The 18,216-nt window shown below is 36.4% G+C and overlaps 1 protein-coding gene across 24 annotated transcripts in view; it reads right to left on the reverse strand.

The window, feature by feature from the left end:
- The window catches only part of IQCM (IQ motif containing M), a 464,883-nt gene that overhangs the window by 378,580 nt on the left and 68,087 nt on the right, over nucleotides 1–18,216 (reverse strand). For 22 of the 24 annotated variants that reach the window (XM_054683879.2, XM_054683878.2, XM_054683880.2 and 19 more), the window contains 3 exons: nucleotides 12,958–13,042; nucleotides 5,677–5,759; nucleotides 3,558–3,822 (listed from right to left, as the gene is read on the reverse strand). In XM_054683879.2, coding sequence (XP_054539854.1) covers nucleotides 3,558–3,822; nucleotides 5,677–5,759; nucleotides 12,958–12,994 — 385 coding nt within the window. In that variant the 5' untranslated portion in view covers nucleotides 12,995–13,042. The remainder of the gene's footprint in view (nucleotides 1–3,557; nucleotides 3,823–5,676; nucleotides 5,760–12,957; nucleotides 13,043–18,216) is intronic. The other 2 variants (XM_063809067.1, XM_063809068.1) reach the window with 1 other exon arrangement.

The raw sequence follows: 18,216 nt of genomic DNA on the forward strand, positions 1-18,216 counted from the left end.
ATGCAAAGTCATTTTTTTAATATATGGTTCTAAAATCTCCTTTGCATCTTTGTTTCCTTTACCCCTTGGATTAGTCTCTCAATAATACTGCCATGAGGGTATCTGAGATAACGGGCTGTGTGGTAAAAGATGTACTTTTAATATGCTTTTTGCTGCAATGTTAAGTATTAGTAGATATTTGCTCAAAACCAAGACCCCAAGTACCTAGTATCTCTCTATGCCCATTCATTTCTAATTGTAGACTAGCCAGGACTTTTCTCAGTTTATCTCATGTTTATAATAATTCCCAAAGCAAGCCAGAAACCAGCAATATGTCTTAATAATGAATTTCCCAACTTCTTTACCTGAAGCTACAAAGCTCAGTAGGTACATGGTCTAGATTCCAACTTATTGGTGGTGGCAGTTTTTACCATTATATAAGATGCATCTCCAACCTTCTAATTTGCTATACCTGGCTTCATGCTGCCACTTAGTGTAAACCACTAACCCACTACCACAGCTCTTCCCTGTGTCTTATGCTTTACTTTATTGTTGACCAAGTTTAAATAACTCTACCTTTCTAATGTGTGTAAAATCTCTCCCAACACTATCCCCAGTGTTACTACCTTCATTTAAGTTGTCTTTCCCCGTGTGAATTACTATCTCCTTATTGGTCTCTATGCATCTAAAATCCATCATACCCCATCTCTACAGCCAGTAAACATGCTAAAATGCAAATATTATCACTGCAACTTCTCTTTAAAACATTTAAATGGTTCTCATAGCTTTTAGGTTAAAATTCAGTGTTGTTCAGTATCTAGTCTGTTATCTGTAATCACTCCCCAATCCTCATGTTCTCGTCATGTAAAATCATTTTAATTCTGTCAAAAACATCATAATCACTTTCTCAGAGATCCACTGTCAGGTAGATGCTAGGCCCTCTAGCTAGATAGAATTTTCTTTCTCTTTTGAGTTAACACTGATTTATCTTTCAAAATTTACCAAAGACTTTAAATTTCCTGAGAATCTATTCCTGACACCGAAATCTGAATCAGATATCCTCCTATTCACTTTAAAGCAGTAGAGTTACTTTCTATTACAGTATGAGTCATACTATAATTGTCTATTTATTGTCCTTCAATGCCGCTGCAAAAACTATATACATCAAATTTGAATTTCTTGAAGGGAAGCAGCATATCTTTTGTCTCTCATACCTCACATGTTAAATTAAACAAATGTTAGGTGAATAAATGCATGAGCCCCACAATTTCAGTACGGTAGTGATCCCTCACATCTATCTTCAATCTTCACCTACCTCTCAAGTGCTAGGTCTCCTTTTCCAACTTCCTAATGGCTATCTCCACATGTGTGTCTACTTAACAGGTCTAAAACTGAATTCGTTATTTTCCCCCACCCCTTTCCCCACTTGTCCAAAATCTGCTCCTCCCCTTATTATGGTTCAAATGTTTGTATGTCTCCAATATTCATGTTGGAACCTAAGATCCAATGTGATAGTATTAAGAGATAGGACCTTTGAGGAAGTGATTAAGTTATGAGGGCTTCACCCTCATAAAGGAAATTAATGTCCTAATAAGAGAGGTTTCAGAGAGCTGCTAGCCCTTTTCCCTTCCATCCCTTCCACCATGTGAAGACACAGCTTTTGTCCCATTGATAGGACAGAGCATTCAAGGTGCCATCTTGGAAGCAGAGACTGGACCCTCACAAAACCACATGCTAGTTAGTACATTGATCTTGGATTTCCCGTTTCCATAACTATGAGAAGTAAATTTAGTCTGTTTATAAATTATTCAGGCATTTTGTTATAGCAGCAAGAACAGACTGAGATAGTCTCTAAATTTCCACCCCATCCTAAGGATTTTTGTCCAGTTTCTCAGTCTAGAAACCTCAATATCTTATCACCTTCATTTTCATTACACATCAGTTGATTTCTCAAAAACCAGTTAATTCATCCTAAAATAATCCACTAATTCTGAATTTATCAAAATGTATTAAAAAGAACACTAGTCTCAAGGACATTAACTGGTATAATGTGGAAAAAAAATGGGGGTTCTTTGGCCAAATGAACTGGGTGTAGCAAGGTTAAAAACAGTAAACAGATTTCTTTTCTGCAGTATTTCCTAGACCTTTCAATATATTGATAATCAATACGAATCTCCAATAAGGAATATAACGTGTATTTTATTTAAATGTTTCTAACCAAAGAACCCTTTGTCAGGTCACTGAATCACTCAGGACTAACATTCTGAAGAGCCTGCTTTGAGAAATGCTGATGGAACAGCCCTCCTCCACACTTTATGCTTCCCTACTGCCCTAATTTAGGCCCTGTCATCTCTCACCTGGACAGCCTCCTCACTTAGCTCTCTGTCATCACTCTCTCTACAGTTTCTGCTGCCAGTTTTATTTTTCTAACAGAAAGATCTGATTATACCTCACCTCTTCCCCCACCTACAGCTTTGAAATCATCATGTCTTTCCATTAAACATAAGTTCAAATTCTAGGTCTACTATTATATTCCCTTCAAACTCTAGCCCACCCATCTTCCAAAATTTATTTCCTACCACATCTCTCCCTTCCCAAAATATATCATATTCTTACATCCTTCAGAGCTTTAATACATTTTGTTCCTGCAACTCAGAATAGCATCTCCTGTTTCCATCCTACTTCTCCTGAAAACCCAGTTCTAAAGAGATCTCTTCTGATAAATTTTCAGGAGAAATCTCTTCTGGCCTTTGATTGGTTGTTCCTCAGTGTTTCCATAATGCTTCACACTCACCCTCTTACAGCAACTGTTACACTGTATAGTAAGAAATTACCCTGTGTTTATCCTCACCATTACTCTCTGAGCCTTTTAATTGCTATTTCTCCAGCTCTTAACTTAGTGCCTGGCACAGAGCAGTCATTCTTTGTTGAATAGGAAAAATACAAATGAGTGTATGAATAAATAAACATCTTTAGAAATAACGTAAGAGGAAAAAACTAAGATGAGGCTGTGAAAGCTATACTAGAAATGTATTATAAGCAGTCATGTATTCAAGCCATTATTTTCAGGAAAACAATATCACTTTGCTTAAAGCGATCTCTAATTTACACCTACCATGTTACTGATAGAGGATAAACCTTTACAATTTCTTTTAAGGGAAAACTCTATAGCTTCCAAAAATCTTTTTAGTGTTTTGAGGAAACACGCTCACGAGTAAGTTGCCTATCCTATTGATCCTGCTCAAAAACAGAATTCAGGGCTATCGTCCATGGCTGCTTTAGCATCTGTGAAATAAACAGTCTCTGAGGATTTTCACTAGGAAGAAGATCACTTCTGGAAGACATGGCTAACAAGTTTTGTTCCCCTAAATTTCTCTTTCCCTTTAGAATGGGTTCATCTCAATTTCTGGTGGTGCCCAGAGATTAGCAGCTCTAACAATCAGGCCTCCCTACCTTTCATTGTTAAGATTTAAAGTTCAGGGAATTATTTGAACAAGAAAATTCCATTACAGGCACATAAGAAACAAATAGTTTTGTCCGTGGGTTTGCTGAATTTCTTCACTCCACCAAAAACTTACCTTTTGTAATTAGATCTATGGGCCTGCATCTTTCTCTTCTACTAAAAATGTGTGGTTCCTTGAAGGAGATTCGTTGTGCGGGTTCCTGAAGATGCTCGCTTTTGGAAAGCTCCTTGGGAAAGCAAATCCTTCTGAGTGCGGCCCGATGTTCTTGCACCACATCACGTGTTACCTTTTTGTCAATCTCCAAAGGTATGTATTTGCCAGATTTCGGTTTTTGGTGTTTCTTTCTAAAAACATTTATAGAAGTACCTTGAACTTTATTCTATGAATAAAACAAAAATAGATTTTGGCAAAATTTAATTTTAGTATGCATTATTTAATAAAGTTATATATTTTACTAATAAGTTCATGAAATTGCACCTCTACTACATACATTTTACAAAGTACCTTACTATATAAGACATTTACTCTAATGTAAATTACAAATGACAGTAACCAGCTAAATCAGATGTTATTCTATGTCACTCTCTAAAAGTCCTTCACAAGCATAAGGATTATATTCCCCTTTGAAAGAAATGTAAATTTTAAAATAGCAACTTTCTCCCCAAAGTGATATTTTTAATTACAGGTTTCAAGTCTACTGTAAAATAGGAGTTTTTCAAATAGACATGTAAGAATTAAATTATTTTCAACCATCTTTGAAGAACTTTCAGATGTCCATAAAATGCTAACATCCCCCAAATCTCTTCCTTTGCTGAACCAGAAATAACTGAACATACATGGAGGTAACCTCTCAAAAAGAGCATATTGGTAATAGCACATACATTTCATATCCTTTTAATCATAATTGCTTCTTTATTTTGACCACCTTGAACAACAGAGAAATAATACAGCTCCAGGTCTCTGACAGGTAATTATCCAAATAGCATAACTGTTCTACACACAGGGAGAGCTATAGTTCTTCCCTATTCCCCCAACAACACACACACACCCAAAAAAAAGGTTTAGAAAAACTCAAATTGTTGCTGACTCAAAAGGTCAATAAGGAGGTTTTAGTGTGCTAGTATTACATTTTTCCAGGCAACCGAAGATGGAACATTGGACTGTTATTATTAGATAAAAATTTAAACAGGTCAAGTTTCTAAGGCACATCTGTCTAACTCTGAAGACCGTGAAACATTCATCCCATGTTCCCACCAGTGAAATTAATGTAATTGAAAATCATTTTAAATTGGTTAGAGGAAAAATTGGTTAAGCAATGCGTACAATGTTGATTACATGATTAAAAGTATGTATGGCCAGTCTTGGCATAAAGGACCATTCAAAAGAAACATAAGTAAAAATTAGAATCCTCCTCCCCATCTGCAAGAAATATTGAAAAATATTTAAAAGCTTACTTAAAATTTTGTTTAAAAAATTTTTTAAGTATTTAGCAGGGGACTAGGATCATTTGACACACAGTAAACCATCCGAAGTTACCCTCCCCAAAGGCCCAACGGTCACAATAGTTGCCCCTTCCCCAAATTTGCTACCTCCTCTATAGATGCTCTCCTCCCAAATGTCACCCTGTGCTGACCCTCCTCTGTCTCTTTGTTATCCCTTTCCCTTTCACTCCTTCTTCTCACTTTCCAAATATATGCCATTCAGCAAATATTTATTGAGCCAGGAACAATCATTATTGCTAGAGATACAGCATTCAAAAAATATTCTATGCCCCCAAGGATCTATCAGACCAGCAAGCGGACAATTTTAATGCAAAAAGACACATGGAATACAATGTATCATGCTAAGGTAATCATGCTAAGGGTATAGAAGAGACTCATCTCACAATTTATTTTCTAGTTTAGCTTCGACTAAACAGCATTTAAAGGGATATTTACGTGACATGATAAATCCAATTATTTATGTTAAAATTCTTCAAAAAATTTTTAAATTGTATTAAATGTACAAATTAAACACATTTGTATAATTAAAATTCATACAACTAAAAAATCTTATTTTAAAATGTCATTTGAAATCAATTTTTATAGCTAGTGAGCATTTCATTTTTCTCTTCAATTTTATTCTCTTTTCTATTTATTCTATCATATATTAGGGTTTATGCAATCCTTTGGAAGAATCCTTGTAGTATGCAAAAATTTTAAAATGTAACATTAGATAAATGCAAAGGACTAACCTCATTTATTTTCTCATAATGTTGGGCAATGAGAGTTTTTGCTTCTTGAAAAAAGTCTTGCTTGGTGATCTCTAATGTAGGACCTAATATACAAACAGAGAAACATTTTTTAAGCAGTTAATGTGAAAGTAAATTTTATAAGTTCACATTATAAAAGGAAGCAAAAGAAATATAATGATCTCTTAACATAATATTTTGCTTTTAAGAAGAAATATAAGGTTGTAATGGTCAGGTGATAAGATAGGTTATCCTAAGTTACTTCAGTCCAGAGAAAACAAAGAAAATATACAAAACAGAAACATCCTTCAGTTCTGAAAGTCCTTTAAATGTTACTGTATAGAAGATATAACAACATGTTTTGGGCACAAAAGTTATTAACAAGTCTGTGTTTTCCATACTTGATGACTAATGTATGAAGCTGTACATTTCCTCAAGAGTATTTACCTTCCAACTTGTTGATAAAATTATAACTGTAAAATAAAATACTTCAATAAATTTATTAAATAGAAGCAGCACTGAAATTCAAAAACACATGTCTATGGATTTTTCTAAGTTTCTTAATTTCTTTCAACTTTTTTTTGTGTGTGTGAGACAGAGTCTCCCTCTGTTGCCCAATCTGGAGTACAATTGCACAATTATGGCTCTGTGCAACCTCTGCTTTCCAGGCTCAAGCAATCCTCCCACCTCAGCCTTCTGAGTATCTGGGTTTACAGGCGTGCACCACCACATCCAGCTAATTTTTGTACTTATTGTAGAGATGGGGTTTCACCATGCTGCCCAGGCTGGTCTCGAACTCCGGGGCTCAAGCAATCTACCTGCCTTGGCCTCCCAAAGTGCTGGGATTACAGGTGTGACCGAAAGCACCCAGCCTAAGTTTCTTAATTTCTTTTAACCAGGGTTATGTATACAATTCTACAGCATGTAGACTACATCATTCTCATTCAGCCTTGTCTAAGTTTTCCTCTTTACATATTTTCTTTATTATTAGCTGATTGTGTGCTTGCTTCAGCAGCACAAATACTAAAAATGGAATTGTATCAGTGGATCCTGACACTTATAAGTGTTTCTTGGCTTCCTCCTCTTAACTCAAACTCAGCAAAATTTAAATATATTACCTATTCAAAGTCTGGCCAGCGGGCTCTCTGTTTTTATAACTCTACCTCTATTAGTACTCTTACTATGAAGGTTTTCTCTACTCTTCACCCACTCAAATTTTAAGCAATTAAAAATTCAATCTTCATGTAAATCAAAACTATAATGAGATACCACTACACTCACCAAAACGGCTAAAATTAAAAAGACTGATAACACCAAATGTTGATGAGGCTGTAGAGCTACTGGAACCCTCAAGTATTGCTGGTGGAAATGTAAAATAGCATAATCAGTTTGGAAAAGGTATGGCAATCTCTTTTAAAGCTAAATATACACCCATCCTACAACCCAGCAATTCCAATCCTAGGTATTTACCAGAGAGAATGAAAATGTATGTTTACAAAAGATTTGTACAAAAATGTTTACAGTAGCTTTACTCATAATAATTCTAAATTGAAAACAGCCCAGATATGTAACAACAGAAGAGTTTGTAAACTGTGGTTATATGTGTACAATAAACTACTACTTAGCAATAAAAAGAGGTACTGACATGTACAACACTATGGATAAATTTCAAAAATATTATGCCAAGTTAAATCAGACTTACACAAAAAAGCACATGCTATATGGTTCCACTTATACAAAGTTCTAGAACAGGTAAAACTAATCTATGGTGGAAAAAACAAAACAGTTATTATTCTGTGGGAAGGTATGATGGATTAACTGAGAAGAGACATGAAGGAAATTTCTGGAGTGATGGGAATGTTCTGTATTTTGATAGGAATTTGGATTATACAGGCATATATTATCATTAGTGTACTCAATGTACACCTAAGATTTGTGCATTTCATTGTATGTACATTTTACATCAAAAGAAGAAAAACTATAAAGAAATAATTAATTCTAACTAATGATATGCATGTTGATTGATGGATGGGTATGTGACAAATCAAGTACAGTAAAATATTAATGGTAAGAACTTGGTAGTAAGTATATGGGCATTGATTCGAAATTCTTTCAAGTTTGCTGTGTGTTTGAAAATTTCATAATAAATTATTGAAGGCCACACTCTCTCTTTATTCTTGCACAAAATATCTCCTTGCTTTTCACCACGTAGACTCACAGGCCACAGGTAGCTGTTACCTTAGGGTAATGAGGTCCTGAGGAATGGAGCCCGGTTCACATTAATTTCCCAATTCAAGCCAAAAGAAGCACTGTCCTCACACGGAAAGGGCAAGAGTTCTGGAATTAAAACTGTTTCATCAAATTTCAACCAAAATCCAATTTTGCTTTGAGGAGGCCTCTAGCCAGAGCATTTACTTCATGGAGGAAAGCCAGCGAGCTATTCCTAGGTGTGACTTCACAACCTGTCCTCCTTTTCCTTCTCTCATGACAGTCCTTTCCTCTTTTAATTCCCTTTTTCTGACTAATCAAATATCCCTTACAATTACTTTAATTACAATCACTTATAATTACAACATTGTCATGTGTCATGCACATGACAAGCAATATAATTTATTAATATATTAAGTCACTGGTTTTTTGTTGTTGTTCAAAATGTAGCTTTGTGGAAACCATCATGTCTTATTTCAGACAAGACCTTAGAGATGTTCTAGTCTTCATTTATAGGCAAATTCTGAGAAGCAGAGACCTGACAGCCTGCTGAAGTCACACAGCAGTGCTGCGGCTCTGCATAGGCACTGTGCTCCTGAGTTCCTTGCTGCTCTTTTCTACAAATGTACTGCTTTTCCCAGTGCCATGTACACCTCATGAGTACTGGAAATTCCTCTGAAACTTGGCTGGTCACACTGGTGAGATACGCACGTTTACCTGACACTTGCATTTTAAGCCAGCACTCCTGCCCCTTGTTGTCATTTAATGTGCTGATGCAGCTGTTTCGATTTCCCCCTTTGTAACTAGAATTAGCTTTTGACAGAGGAGTTAAATTCCCAAAGTAGCATTTTCTTCCTTGCTGGGCTCTTTGTTGATTAGTCCCTGATTTCCCCTGTCCACAAGTGCCACCCCATCACCTGTGGACCGTGGAGAAACTATATGCGCTCTAGTAGCGCTAATGGCCTTGTTGGGGCCAGAAAGCAGATCTTGACATATCAAGGTATTGTCACAGCATACCCATACAGTCAGGCCATGAGATTACTGAGCAGAACAAGGCCTGAGACTGTTCATAAAGGAGCAGAGAAAGGCAGCCAAGGTCAGAAAGCAGCAATTTCACATAGATCCTGAAATGGCTCCAATGAAGTCATGTGGACATTGACTTCCAGCTGGCAGTCCTGAGCCCTTGTTGTCATTTGAGGCACTGAGGTAGCTGTTCTGATTTTCTACCATCACTAAAAAGTGGCCCTTGAACAAGAGTGAAATTCACAAGATAGCACAAGATAACTCATACCTCAATGCCTTAGAAAAGACAATGCTAGCATCATTTATTTTTATAATTTCCAAGGACATGTATCTATTCCACAAATGAGTCTAAAAATTACAATAAATCAAACAACATTTTTATTAAAGCTCCATCTAGTCAATAATCTTTGAGGCTTCTCTTTTCTTTGTTCATAATGGGGTAAGAATATAAGCTTGCATCTTTTACACATTCAAGTGCACTTCACCTATTATTTTGCGGAAGTTGCCAAGGTCTGTTCCTTCTTTATTATGAAAACTATACTTATAACTTAATTTGTAAATACATATTGATAGTATATAGAATGATTTTTAAGAGCTCTTATTCCTGAGTCACACTATTTTGTGCTTGAATTCCAGTTTGCTCATGAACCTTATTGTCTTAAGCCTTATTTTTCTTATTTGTAAACTGAGGATAATAATAATATATGTCACAGAGATTTGTCTGAAGATTAACTTAAACACTATTACAAAACAGCACAGCACCTAACATATAAGCTTTCAATAAATGTGAGAAATTTTATTATTTTTGAGATTATTGCATTACCATCATTGGGCTAAACTTTTCCCCAACAGTGTTTATATAATTTTTTTTTTTTAGTCAACCCTCATTTCTTCAGAATCACAAAGATAACTTCCTAATGCAGTTTGGGTAAATTGTCTTATTAAAATTCCTTTTTATCCAAAACTAACTAATATGTTTGCAGTTAATAAAATATTTTCATACATAGGATTCTTCATGTTATTAAAGTTCCCAAAAGCAATAGTAAGTCATTACAAGTAATAATAAATGTTTTGCAATAAAGTTCATGAAGAGGTTGAAATGGTCATATTAAACTCATCTAAGACATGAGTGCAAATACTAACATTCCCATAGGAAAAAAAATATGAGTAGCTCTAATCCCAAATATTTCACTAGCCTAAAACATTTTCACACATTTATTTTATCTTTTTAAAAAAAACCTCATTTTTCATATATCATCAGCTTAACACAATTGTGATGATGGTTCATAAAACCAGATTTCTCTACTACTTTAGAGGTTCTACATAGTTGCTCCAGTGAGCCTCTGAAGTGAAGATACAAAAAGAAAATCTAGTTATGGAAACTATGACAGAGAATGAGCCATCTCTTAATTAGAATTGTTGAGTAAGTATTTTCTGTATCCGAAAAGACCCAGGGGCTTAAAAACATTTGCTTTTCATAACGATAATAAAAACAACTGGCCATACTCAGAGGGTTTACATCCTTCCCATTAATAGGCTACATTCTTCAGAGAGGCTTCACAAAATTTTAGTTAAAAGATAATCTTAAGCAAAGATGTGTGGCCACATGGCTAAGGCCAACCCTGTGTATGTAATCAGAGTAAATGCCTGACAGGTGTAACAAAAGCCCCACCTCAGACACAATGGAAGTCAGTTTAGCACACATTTTTTAAGTACCTGCTAAGTGCTAGATGCTGTTTTGATGCTAAATGTGCTAAAATAAGTAAGACGAGCTATTTCTGTCTTCCAAGTGCTTAAGAGTCTAGTGCTAGAAAAAATGTGTAAATAAATGCCTTGACAGTCAGTTAAGATAGGCACTGTGATAGAAGCCAGCATAAACCACCAACACCCCCTACCACTAGCACACTAATGTATGAATTTCCCTTTAAAAAGATAAAGCTTTACACTGTATTATTGAAAATAATATTGAAAACAGAAATACTCCAAGAGAAATAAGTGAATGGAAACCAGGCTAAGGCAGTGGTTTTAAATATGTGCTTCATTAATTTCATGTGCCTTGGGGGTGCTTCCTTCTTTCAATCAGAGAAGCTCAGATCTTATCTGTTTTACATATTTGAGCTCTTCCTAAGTTTTATTTTGCAGAATTTCTTTGCTGAAAAGTAAACATACAACAGCTAAGCAAAAAACAAATAAAGGTCTGAATAACAGTGCATCTGTGGAAAGAACCTGCTTGTAAACAGGTTCAGATGGAGAGAAGGATTAGAGTGCCAAGAAGTGGGGAGAAGCTGTACAGGGGAGAAGCTGAAGAGGAGAGAAGCTGGAATTAAGGCCATCAGTTCTAGGGTAAAGAGTTACGGAGCTGGAAAGTAAATAGAAGCTCTTCGGACAAAAACTTCAAATACAATAATTTATATTAATTTCATTACATGTAAGTGAAGAAAACATAAATTATTTCTAATTTATTCCTAAAAAGAGTTAAAGAACCAAATGAAACCCAAATTTCAAGTGGCATCTGGTTATCATCTCCTAAAACACATATTCAACATTTTTTTCCGTAATACATTCTGCATTAAGACTCAGCTCGTCAGTTCTAAATTAAAGGCACTCTGTTGAGTTGTCTCTTACTAACTCACTTTCCCCCTCCCTTATTCTCTGGTCTTCTTTAACAAAGTATCCTGCCTTCTTTGCACCAAGAAATGCTAATAAGTTTCATATATACCTCAGACATATTTTACAGGGTACTGCCCAAAAATCTTTCTATGTTAATATTTCTCAGACTGTGGTCAGGTTACTAAGGAGATGTAGGGAAATGCCAGGCTCATAGCATCAAGGTCATGTGGGCGTGACCTAAGGCAAAATGGAACTAGAGAATATTCCTCCTCCACTTCCTGGATCTTCCACCCTTTCTGACCTTCCCATCTTTAAAAGTGTTCTGTGTTATCCACATAAAAAGAGAGTTAAAGTGATCATCACAGAGCTCTATTGGCAGCCCTGGGCAGATGCCAGCTGGCCTGTATCATATACTGTCAGGGGTAACAGGAGCCAAGAGGAAGTAGCAGAACAGTAATAACCTCAGCTCTATGTGCGGCACTATATGTTAGGATTGCTTGTATTTGCTGCCAAGTCTAGATTAACTCTAAAAGAAATATAATGTGTAATTAATAATAATGTATGGTATACCTGAAAGTTGCTGAGAGAAATCTTAAGTAGTCTCATCACACCAGAAAAAAAGCTAACTATGTGAAGTAATGGATATTATAATTAGCTTGATAGAGGTAATAATTTTACAATGTGTATACATGTTAACACGCACATTGCACACCTTTATATTTAATTTTTATTTGTGAATTATACCTCAATAAAGCTAGAAGATTATACAGTGTGAACTGAATATGTAATTTACATGTAATTTAAATTTTTCTGGTAGACATACTAAAAAAGGTGAAATTAATTTGTATAACATAATTTTTATAGAATATTTTATTTAAATAAAATACATCTAAATATTACCACTTCAACATTAATCAATATTTAAAATGAATTAGATATTTTACATTCTTTTTTGTTCTATCTTCGAAACTCTATATGTATTTTGTTTGTACTTACATACATCACAACTCACATGCTAAATTTTTATCAGAACTACTTAATCTGTATTTACATTTTATAAAATCATCACTTGAAAAAATAGATTTATATGCCCAAATTTGTTCCAAACATGCTTAAAGGTTTTCCAATAACTGAATTATCAGTTTTTAAGTTTAAATTAAAATTCATTAAATTTAAATTAAATATTCAGTTCCTTAGTTTCACCAGCCACATTTCAAGGACTGAATAGCCCACATGTGACAAGTGGATACCATATGGGACAGCACAATAAGTTAAAAAGATCTCTCAAAAGTTGGTTATTTTTAAATAAAGGGAATGGAATAAATCCTTTCAAGATGTGCCAATAAGTGTAGTGCTCTGAGGGTCACTAATTAATAGAAAAGAGTGGTTAAAACAGTTGGAGTGTTATGACTTGTACTATGTTAGGTAAGCACAGATACTCACATTTTGCTTTTTCAGGCATAGCCTCTTCAGTAGTCATGAGGGGCAGTTAGAATGATCTTCTTTTTTAAAGTGTGAGCTCCAAGTCCTTAAACACAGTTACATTAAGTAATTCAGTGATGATAAATATTTATTTTTAGCTATTTCTTTTGCTCACTCATAGGTAAATAGGGTGAATGATTAAAACTTTTTATATGTCATTTCTGTGCTCTATAACCTTCAATGCCTTCCCCTCCAAAACACAGTAACAATAGCTAGCATTGGGTAGGGCTCTGCAGTTTATCGAGTGCTCATATACACATTGCCTTACTGGGTCTAGGCAACCTGATAAGAACTATTATTATGAATATTTGGCAGATGTGGAAATTGGAGCTTAGAGAAGTAAAATAGCTTGTCAAGGTAAGAAGCTATGTAGTGGCATGTGCAAAACTCAAAAGATGTTTGGGATCAAGACCCTATGCAGGTCTCTCTGATTTCCTACTACTTTCTACTACTTGCTTTCTTACTACTTTCAACTAATATCCAGTTAATACCTGGCACATACCTTATACACTCCTGCCTTCAGCTTAGGTTTATGCCAGCCTTCCACTCAGAATGCCTTGACCTCTCATCTATATTTATTTATATCCTACCTGCCCTCAAAGCCTAGGTTCAAATCCTACCTCTTCCATGACCACCCAGCCTCTTTTCCTGTGATCTGTTCCTCTCTTAAATACAGTAGTTATGTTGTCCATGCCTCTCCCTAGAAACTTAACATAAGCTGTCTGTGTAAGGGGCTAAAAACACAGAGTGATCGATATATACTATATATCTATATTCCCAATTTTAGTCCTATACATTCCCAGTTAGACTCCAAATGCCTTGAAAACAAAACTATACTTTATACCAGTAGTTCTCAATGCTGGATGAATATCAGAATCACCTAAGGAGTTTTTAAATATACGTCTAGAGTGGGACCTAGGCATCTGGCACTTTTGAAAGTTTCCCAGAATATTTAAATGTTCAGTTAGAGGAATGAAGTCTGCCTTGTGCCTCATCCTTCATGGTTCCCAGCTCAGTGCATTGCATTCTAGAGGTGCTCAACAAAGGGCTGATTAATGGGTTCATTAGCTGAGCCCTTCTACATTTGACATTATCATTACTTCAAAAGCATTATCCAAAATGCATCAAATGTTACCTCTATATCCACGGAGTCAGTTACACCAGTGCATACTACTACATGCTCAAATGGCTTTACAATTAGAAATGGGAATATTAAATGCTTTAGCAGAGTTCCATGGAGACCCTTGTTCTAAGATTCTATGTATAATTGTTCAGTTGGCAGACTCGACTAACAAACTATGAGTTCAGAATTCAAAACCTATTAAATAATTTGGTAATTATTTCAGTAAATCTGTAAGCCAGCTTTGCCCTATGAAAGTCAGGACCCTGTAGCCTCATGCTCTTAGATAAAAGGCTACAACACTTTTCCTCAGCTTCTACCCAGAGCGGGGAAAATACCATTGCAGGTACAGTTTTAAAATAGCAAATCTGGAACATCCAAAAATGATTAATTCTCAAATTGTCAGCATCATCTCATGGGCTAGAGCACAGAACATGTACCTTGTCTGCCTAGTTCTGCAAATGAACTGGGATAAATTAAAATACTGCATCTCCCTCAGCAATTAACAATCAGAACTCATCTTCTGGCCTGGTTTAACTACACTGTCTTCTTTAAGTATAAGAAGGAAATAAAAATGTTTTGTGCTCCATCATTTTCTTGTTTTAATTTCCACAGAAATGGACTCTTCTCTGGGTCTGTTGGCTCCTCCACCTTAATTCAGTGTGCCAGGAGTGTCAGCCTGCATTAAATTGGCTGGAAAGCAAGACATCCCACTGTCCTTTTAATGCAAAAAACTAGCCAAGTATCCTAAGGGGTGCTGGCATGGTAATGTCCCTGCAAACTTGAGGTGATGAGGGAGGCCTCTGAGACAGGAGCTGGGGGTGTAGAAAGGCCAGGAAGGATGGAATTGCTTAGAGATGGGCACAATGACACAAAATATCAGCAAATGGGGCCCCTCTCCACTTTAAGTCTCCAGCAGACAGTTACGAGATGCTGAGTCCTTCCTAATGCATCCATCAATTAATAAAAGCATATTTAGTGCCTGAGCTGTGCAAAGGACTTGCCATTTATTTCAGAAAAAAAAGCCAAAAACATAAATCAAATTTTAAATAAAGATGCAAACAACATGCAAAAAGTATGCCAGATGTCATAAGGAAATCTGTGAGCTTTGTGAAATAAGTGATATAAATCCGTGAGTACTATGAGTTCAAATGAAGACAACATCACCGAGGCCTGAGAAGGTGACATAAAAGAGAGTTCAAGAAGAACTGAGCTACTTACACCTGGAAGGGTGAGCACAGGGTTAATCAGAAGCAAATGCTGGCCAGTACACCCCTGTGGTACTGAATACCAGTCCTGAGTGGATCAGAATGCCTAACTTAAGAGCAGAGAAGACAGAGAGGTAAGAGAAATAGTACAAGCAAAGGCATGGAGGTGAGAATACTCGTAGTCTGGGGGACATCAAGTTGTGTGTCTGTTTGATTTTAGCAGAGGGCTACATTTTATGCTGCTGAAATGGTCAAAGAACTATTGAAAGTTTTTGAACAGGGCATTGACATAACCAACGTTCTAGAATGTAACTTCTATAAAGGCAAAGATTCTGTTTTCCTCTCTGCAACAAGCCTTGAACAAGGCTTGGTATTTGGAAGGATCTCAAAAAGCATTTGCTATTTGTATAATCAGTAATTATGGCAACAGCATACTGGACAAGGATGACCTACCTTCTCACATTTCCTTCAGCACATTTGTGAAAAACTCCTTTCACCCTTTCTTTTACAGTAGATGCAACTTAAGGCTCTCTGAAACGGTTACAGGAATGCTAAGGATTTCTAATTCCATTTCTACATGGATGAAAGACAAACAGAAGTAGAAACTATTTCCCTACCTTATCTTCTTAGCTTGACATTCCTAAAGTAGATGACTGATAAGACTTTAAGGCTGGGTGCAGTGGCTCAGTACTAAAATCCCAGAACTTTGGGAAGCTGAGGCAGAACAATTGCTTGAGCCCAGGTGTTCAACACAAGTCTGGGCAACATGGTCAAACCCCTTCTCAATAAAGAATACAAAAATTAGCTGGGTGGGGTGCATTCATGTAGTCCCAGCTACTCTACTGGAGGCTGAGGTGGGAGGATCAGTTGAGCCTGGGAGGTCAAGGCTGCAGTGATCCGTGATCGTGCCACTGCATTCCAGCCTGGGCAACAGAGTGAGACCCTGTCTCAAAGAAAAGAAAAAGACAAGACAAGCCAAGACTTTATCATGGCCCTTATAATTCAGTATTCTTTTGGCAAAAAAAAAAAAGCCTTATCGTAATTAGCAGGATGCAGGGAAACAAGCCATGCTCCAGGGATCTGGAAAGGCAGTTTCAGCAGTTGATATTATGGCAAATGGAAGTCCTCATTTACTACCCCAAACTTTCTCCCCACTGTCCCTCCACCTCAATCCTCCTAACCCTGAATCATACTTTCACCCTTCCCCATTTCTCTGTCTTAGAAATTGTACCTATATCTACCTAGTTGCTCAAGCCATAAATCTTTTATTTCTCCTATATTTTTGTCTACCACATCCAATTCATCAAGTCTTCTAGGTTTTTAACTTAAAAATACATCTGCTTCTCCCCATCTTAATCTCCCAGCCACAATCATTTCATTCTGGGACTGCTGAAATAGCTTCTTAACTGCTCTCCCAATTTCCTCTCTTTCTCTGCCAATTCATTCTCCACACAGCAGGAGTCATCTTAATTGTGTATCAGATCATATTATTTCCCTTCCATGGTTTCTGAACTTCATTTAAAATAAAACGTAATCTCTTGCCCTGAGCTCTTCTCTCTTATGCAACTGAGTATATATGGGTGATAAGCATAGTACTGCCATTCCACAACTCCACACAGAACTGAGCCAGAAGGCTTGGTTTGACTTCTCTTGGACTTAGTTTTCTCATTTACAAGGTAAAATTTTTGGGCAAGAAGATCTCTAAGACCCCATCAGTTTCTAAAACACTATTATTCCATTGCTTTTGTGTACTATGCTAAAAAATAGTTGGCTCCAAATCCAAGAAATCAACTGCATGGGCAAGAGTTCGTGCCTCCCTCCTGACCTTCTCTACTTCACTCTGCGCTCTGTAACTCTGGAGAACAATACCAAAAAAAAGGAGTCTAGACCAGGCCACTTCTGGTCATGTCCCTAGTTGCAGGCCTCATCATGTGTCTCTCAAGCCTAGGCCACTAGGACCTCCCTCCCAGCTTTTGTCCTAGTCACCCTTCTCTGATAAGTATAAGCCCCCTTCCACTTTTCCTCTACTAAGTCAACAAGGACCTTTGGGTTATTTTCTGGATTTTCTTTCTAACTGACTTCTGTCAAGTCTCCTGGTGTCTCTGACCAAATCATCAGATCTGCTAGCACCAAACAATAGGAATAAGAAAAGAGAAAGGAGAGCAGGTAAAGAAAACCAAACAGAACAAGTTCCAATGAGGGCCAATATAACAGGACAAATATTAGGCATCTAAAATGTGCAAAGGTATACAGTCATTGCTCTGTATATGAAGGATCGATTCCAAGACCCCTGTAGATGTCAAAATCTGCAGATGCTCAAGTCCCTTATGTAAAATGCCATAGTATTTGCATATAACCTATGCATACCCTCCCATATAGTTTAAATCATCTCTAGATTATTTATAATGCCTAATGCAATGTAAATGCTATGCAAGTAGTTCTAACACCACATTGTTTAGGAAATAATGACAAGAAAAAAGTCTGCACATTCAGTACAGACACAATTGTCCATTTTTAAAAAATATTTTCAATCCATGTTTAGTTGAATCTACATATGTGGAATCCACGGATATAGTGGTCCAACTACAGTAGATGATAGGAGAATAAGAAATTTATAATTACATAATTAAACTATAATCCAAACTTGTGAGAGGGCCATAAAATGAGTTGGAAAGAAGATACTCTGTGAATTTATGATTAATATCAGGCTAGCTAGGAACGCAGGGACCACATGGAACAGTGGCAAGCCCATGAAATCATACTCCTTTCCTGATGCAGAAACCTTCCTCTAAATTTCTAATTAATTCAGGTTAATATATTACCCAGAACCAGGAAGTGGGAAGGAAAGAATATAAATGAATCATTAGGATATCACTTTAGCTAACACAAAGC

The sequence above is a fragment of the Pan troglodytes genome, chromosome 3 (genome assembly GCF_028858775.2).
Source record: "Pan troglodytes isolate AG18354 chromosome 3, NHGRI_mPanTro3-v2.0_pri, whole genome shotgun sequence".
NCBI lineage: Eukaryota > Metazoa > Chordata > Mammalia > Primates > Hominidae > Pan > Pan troglodytes.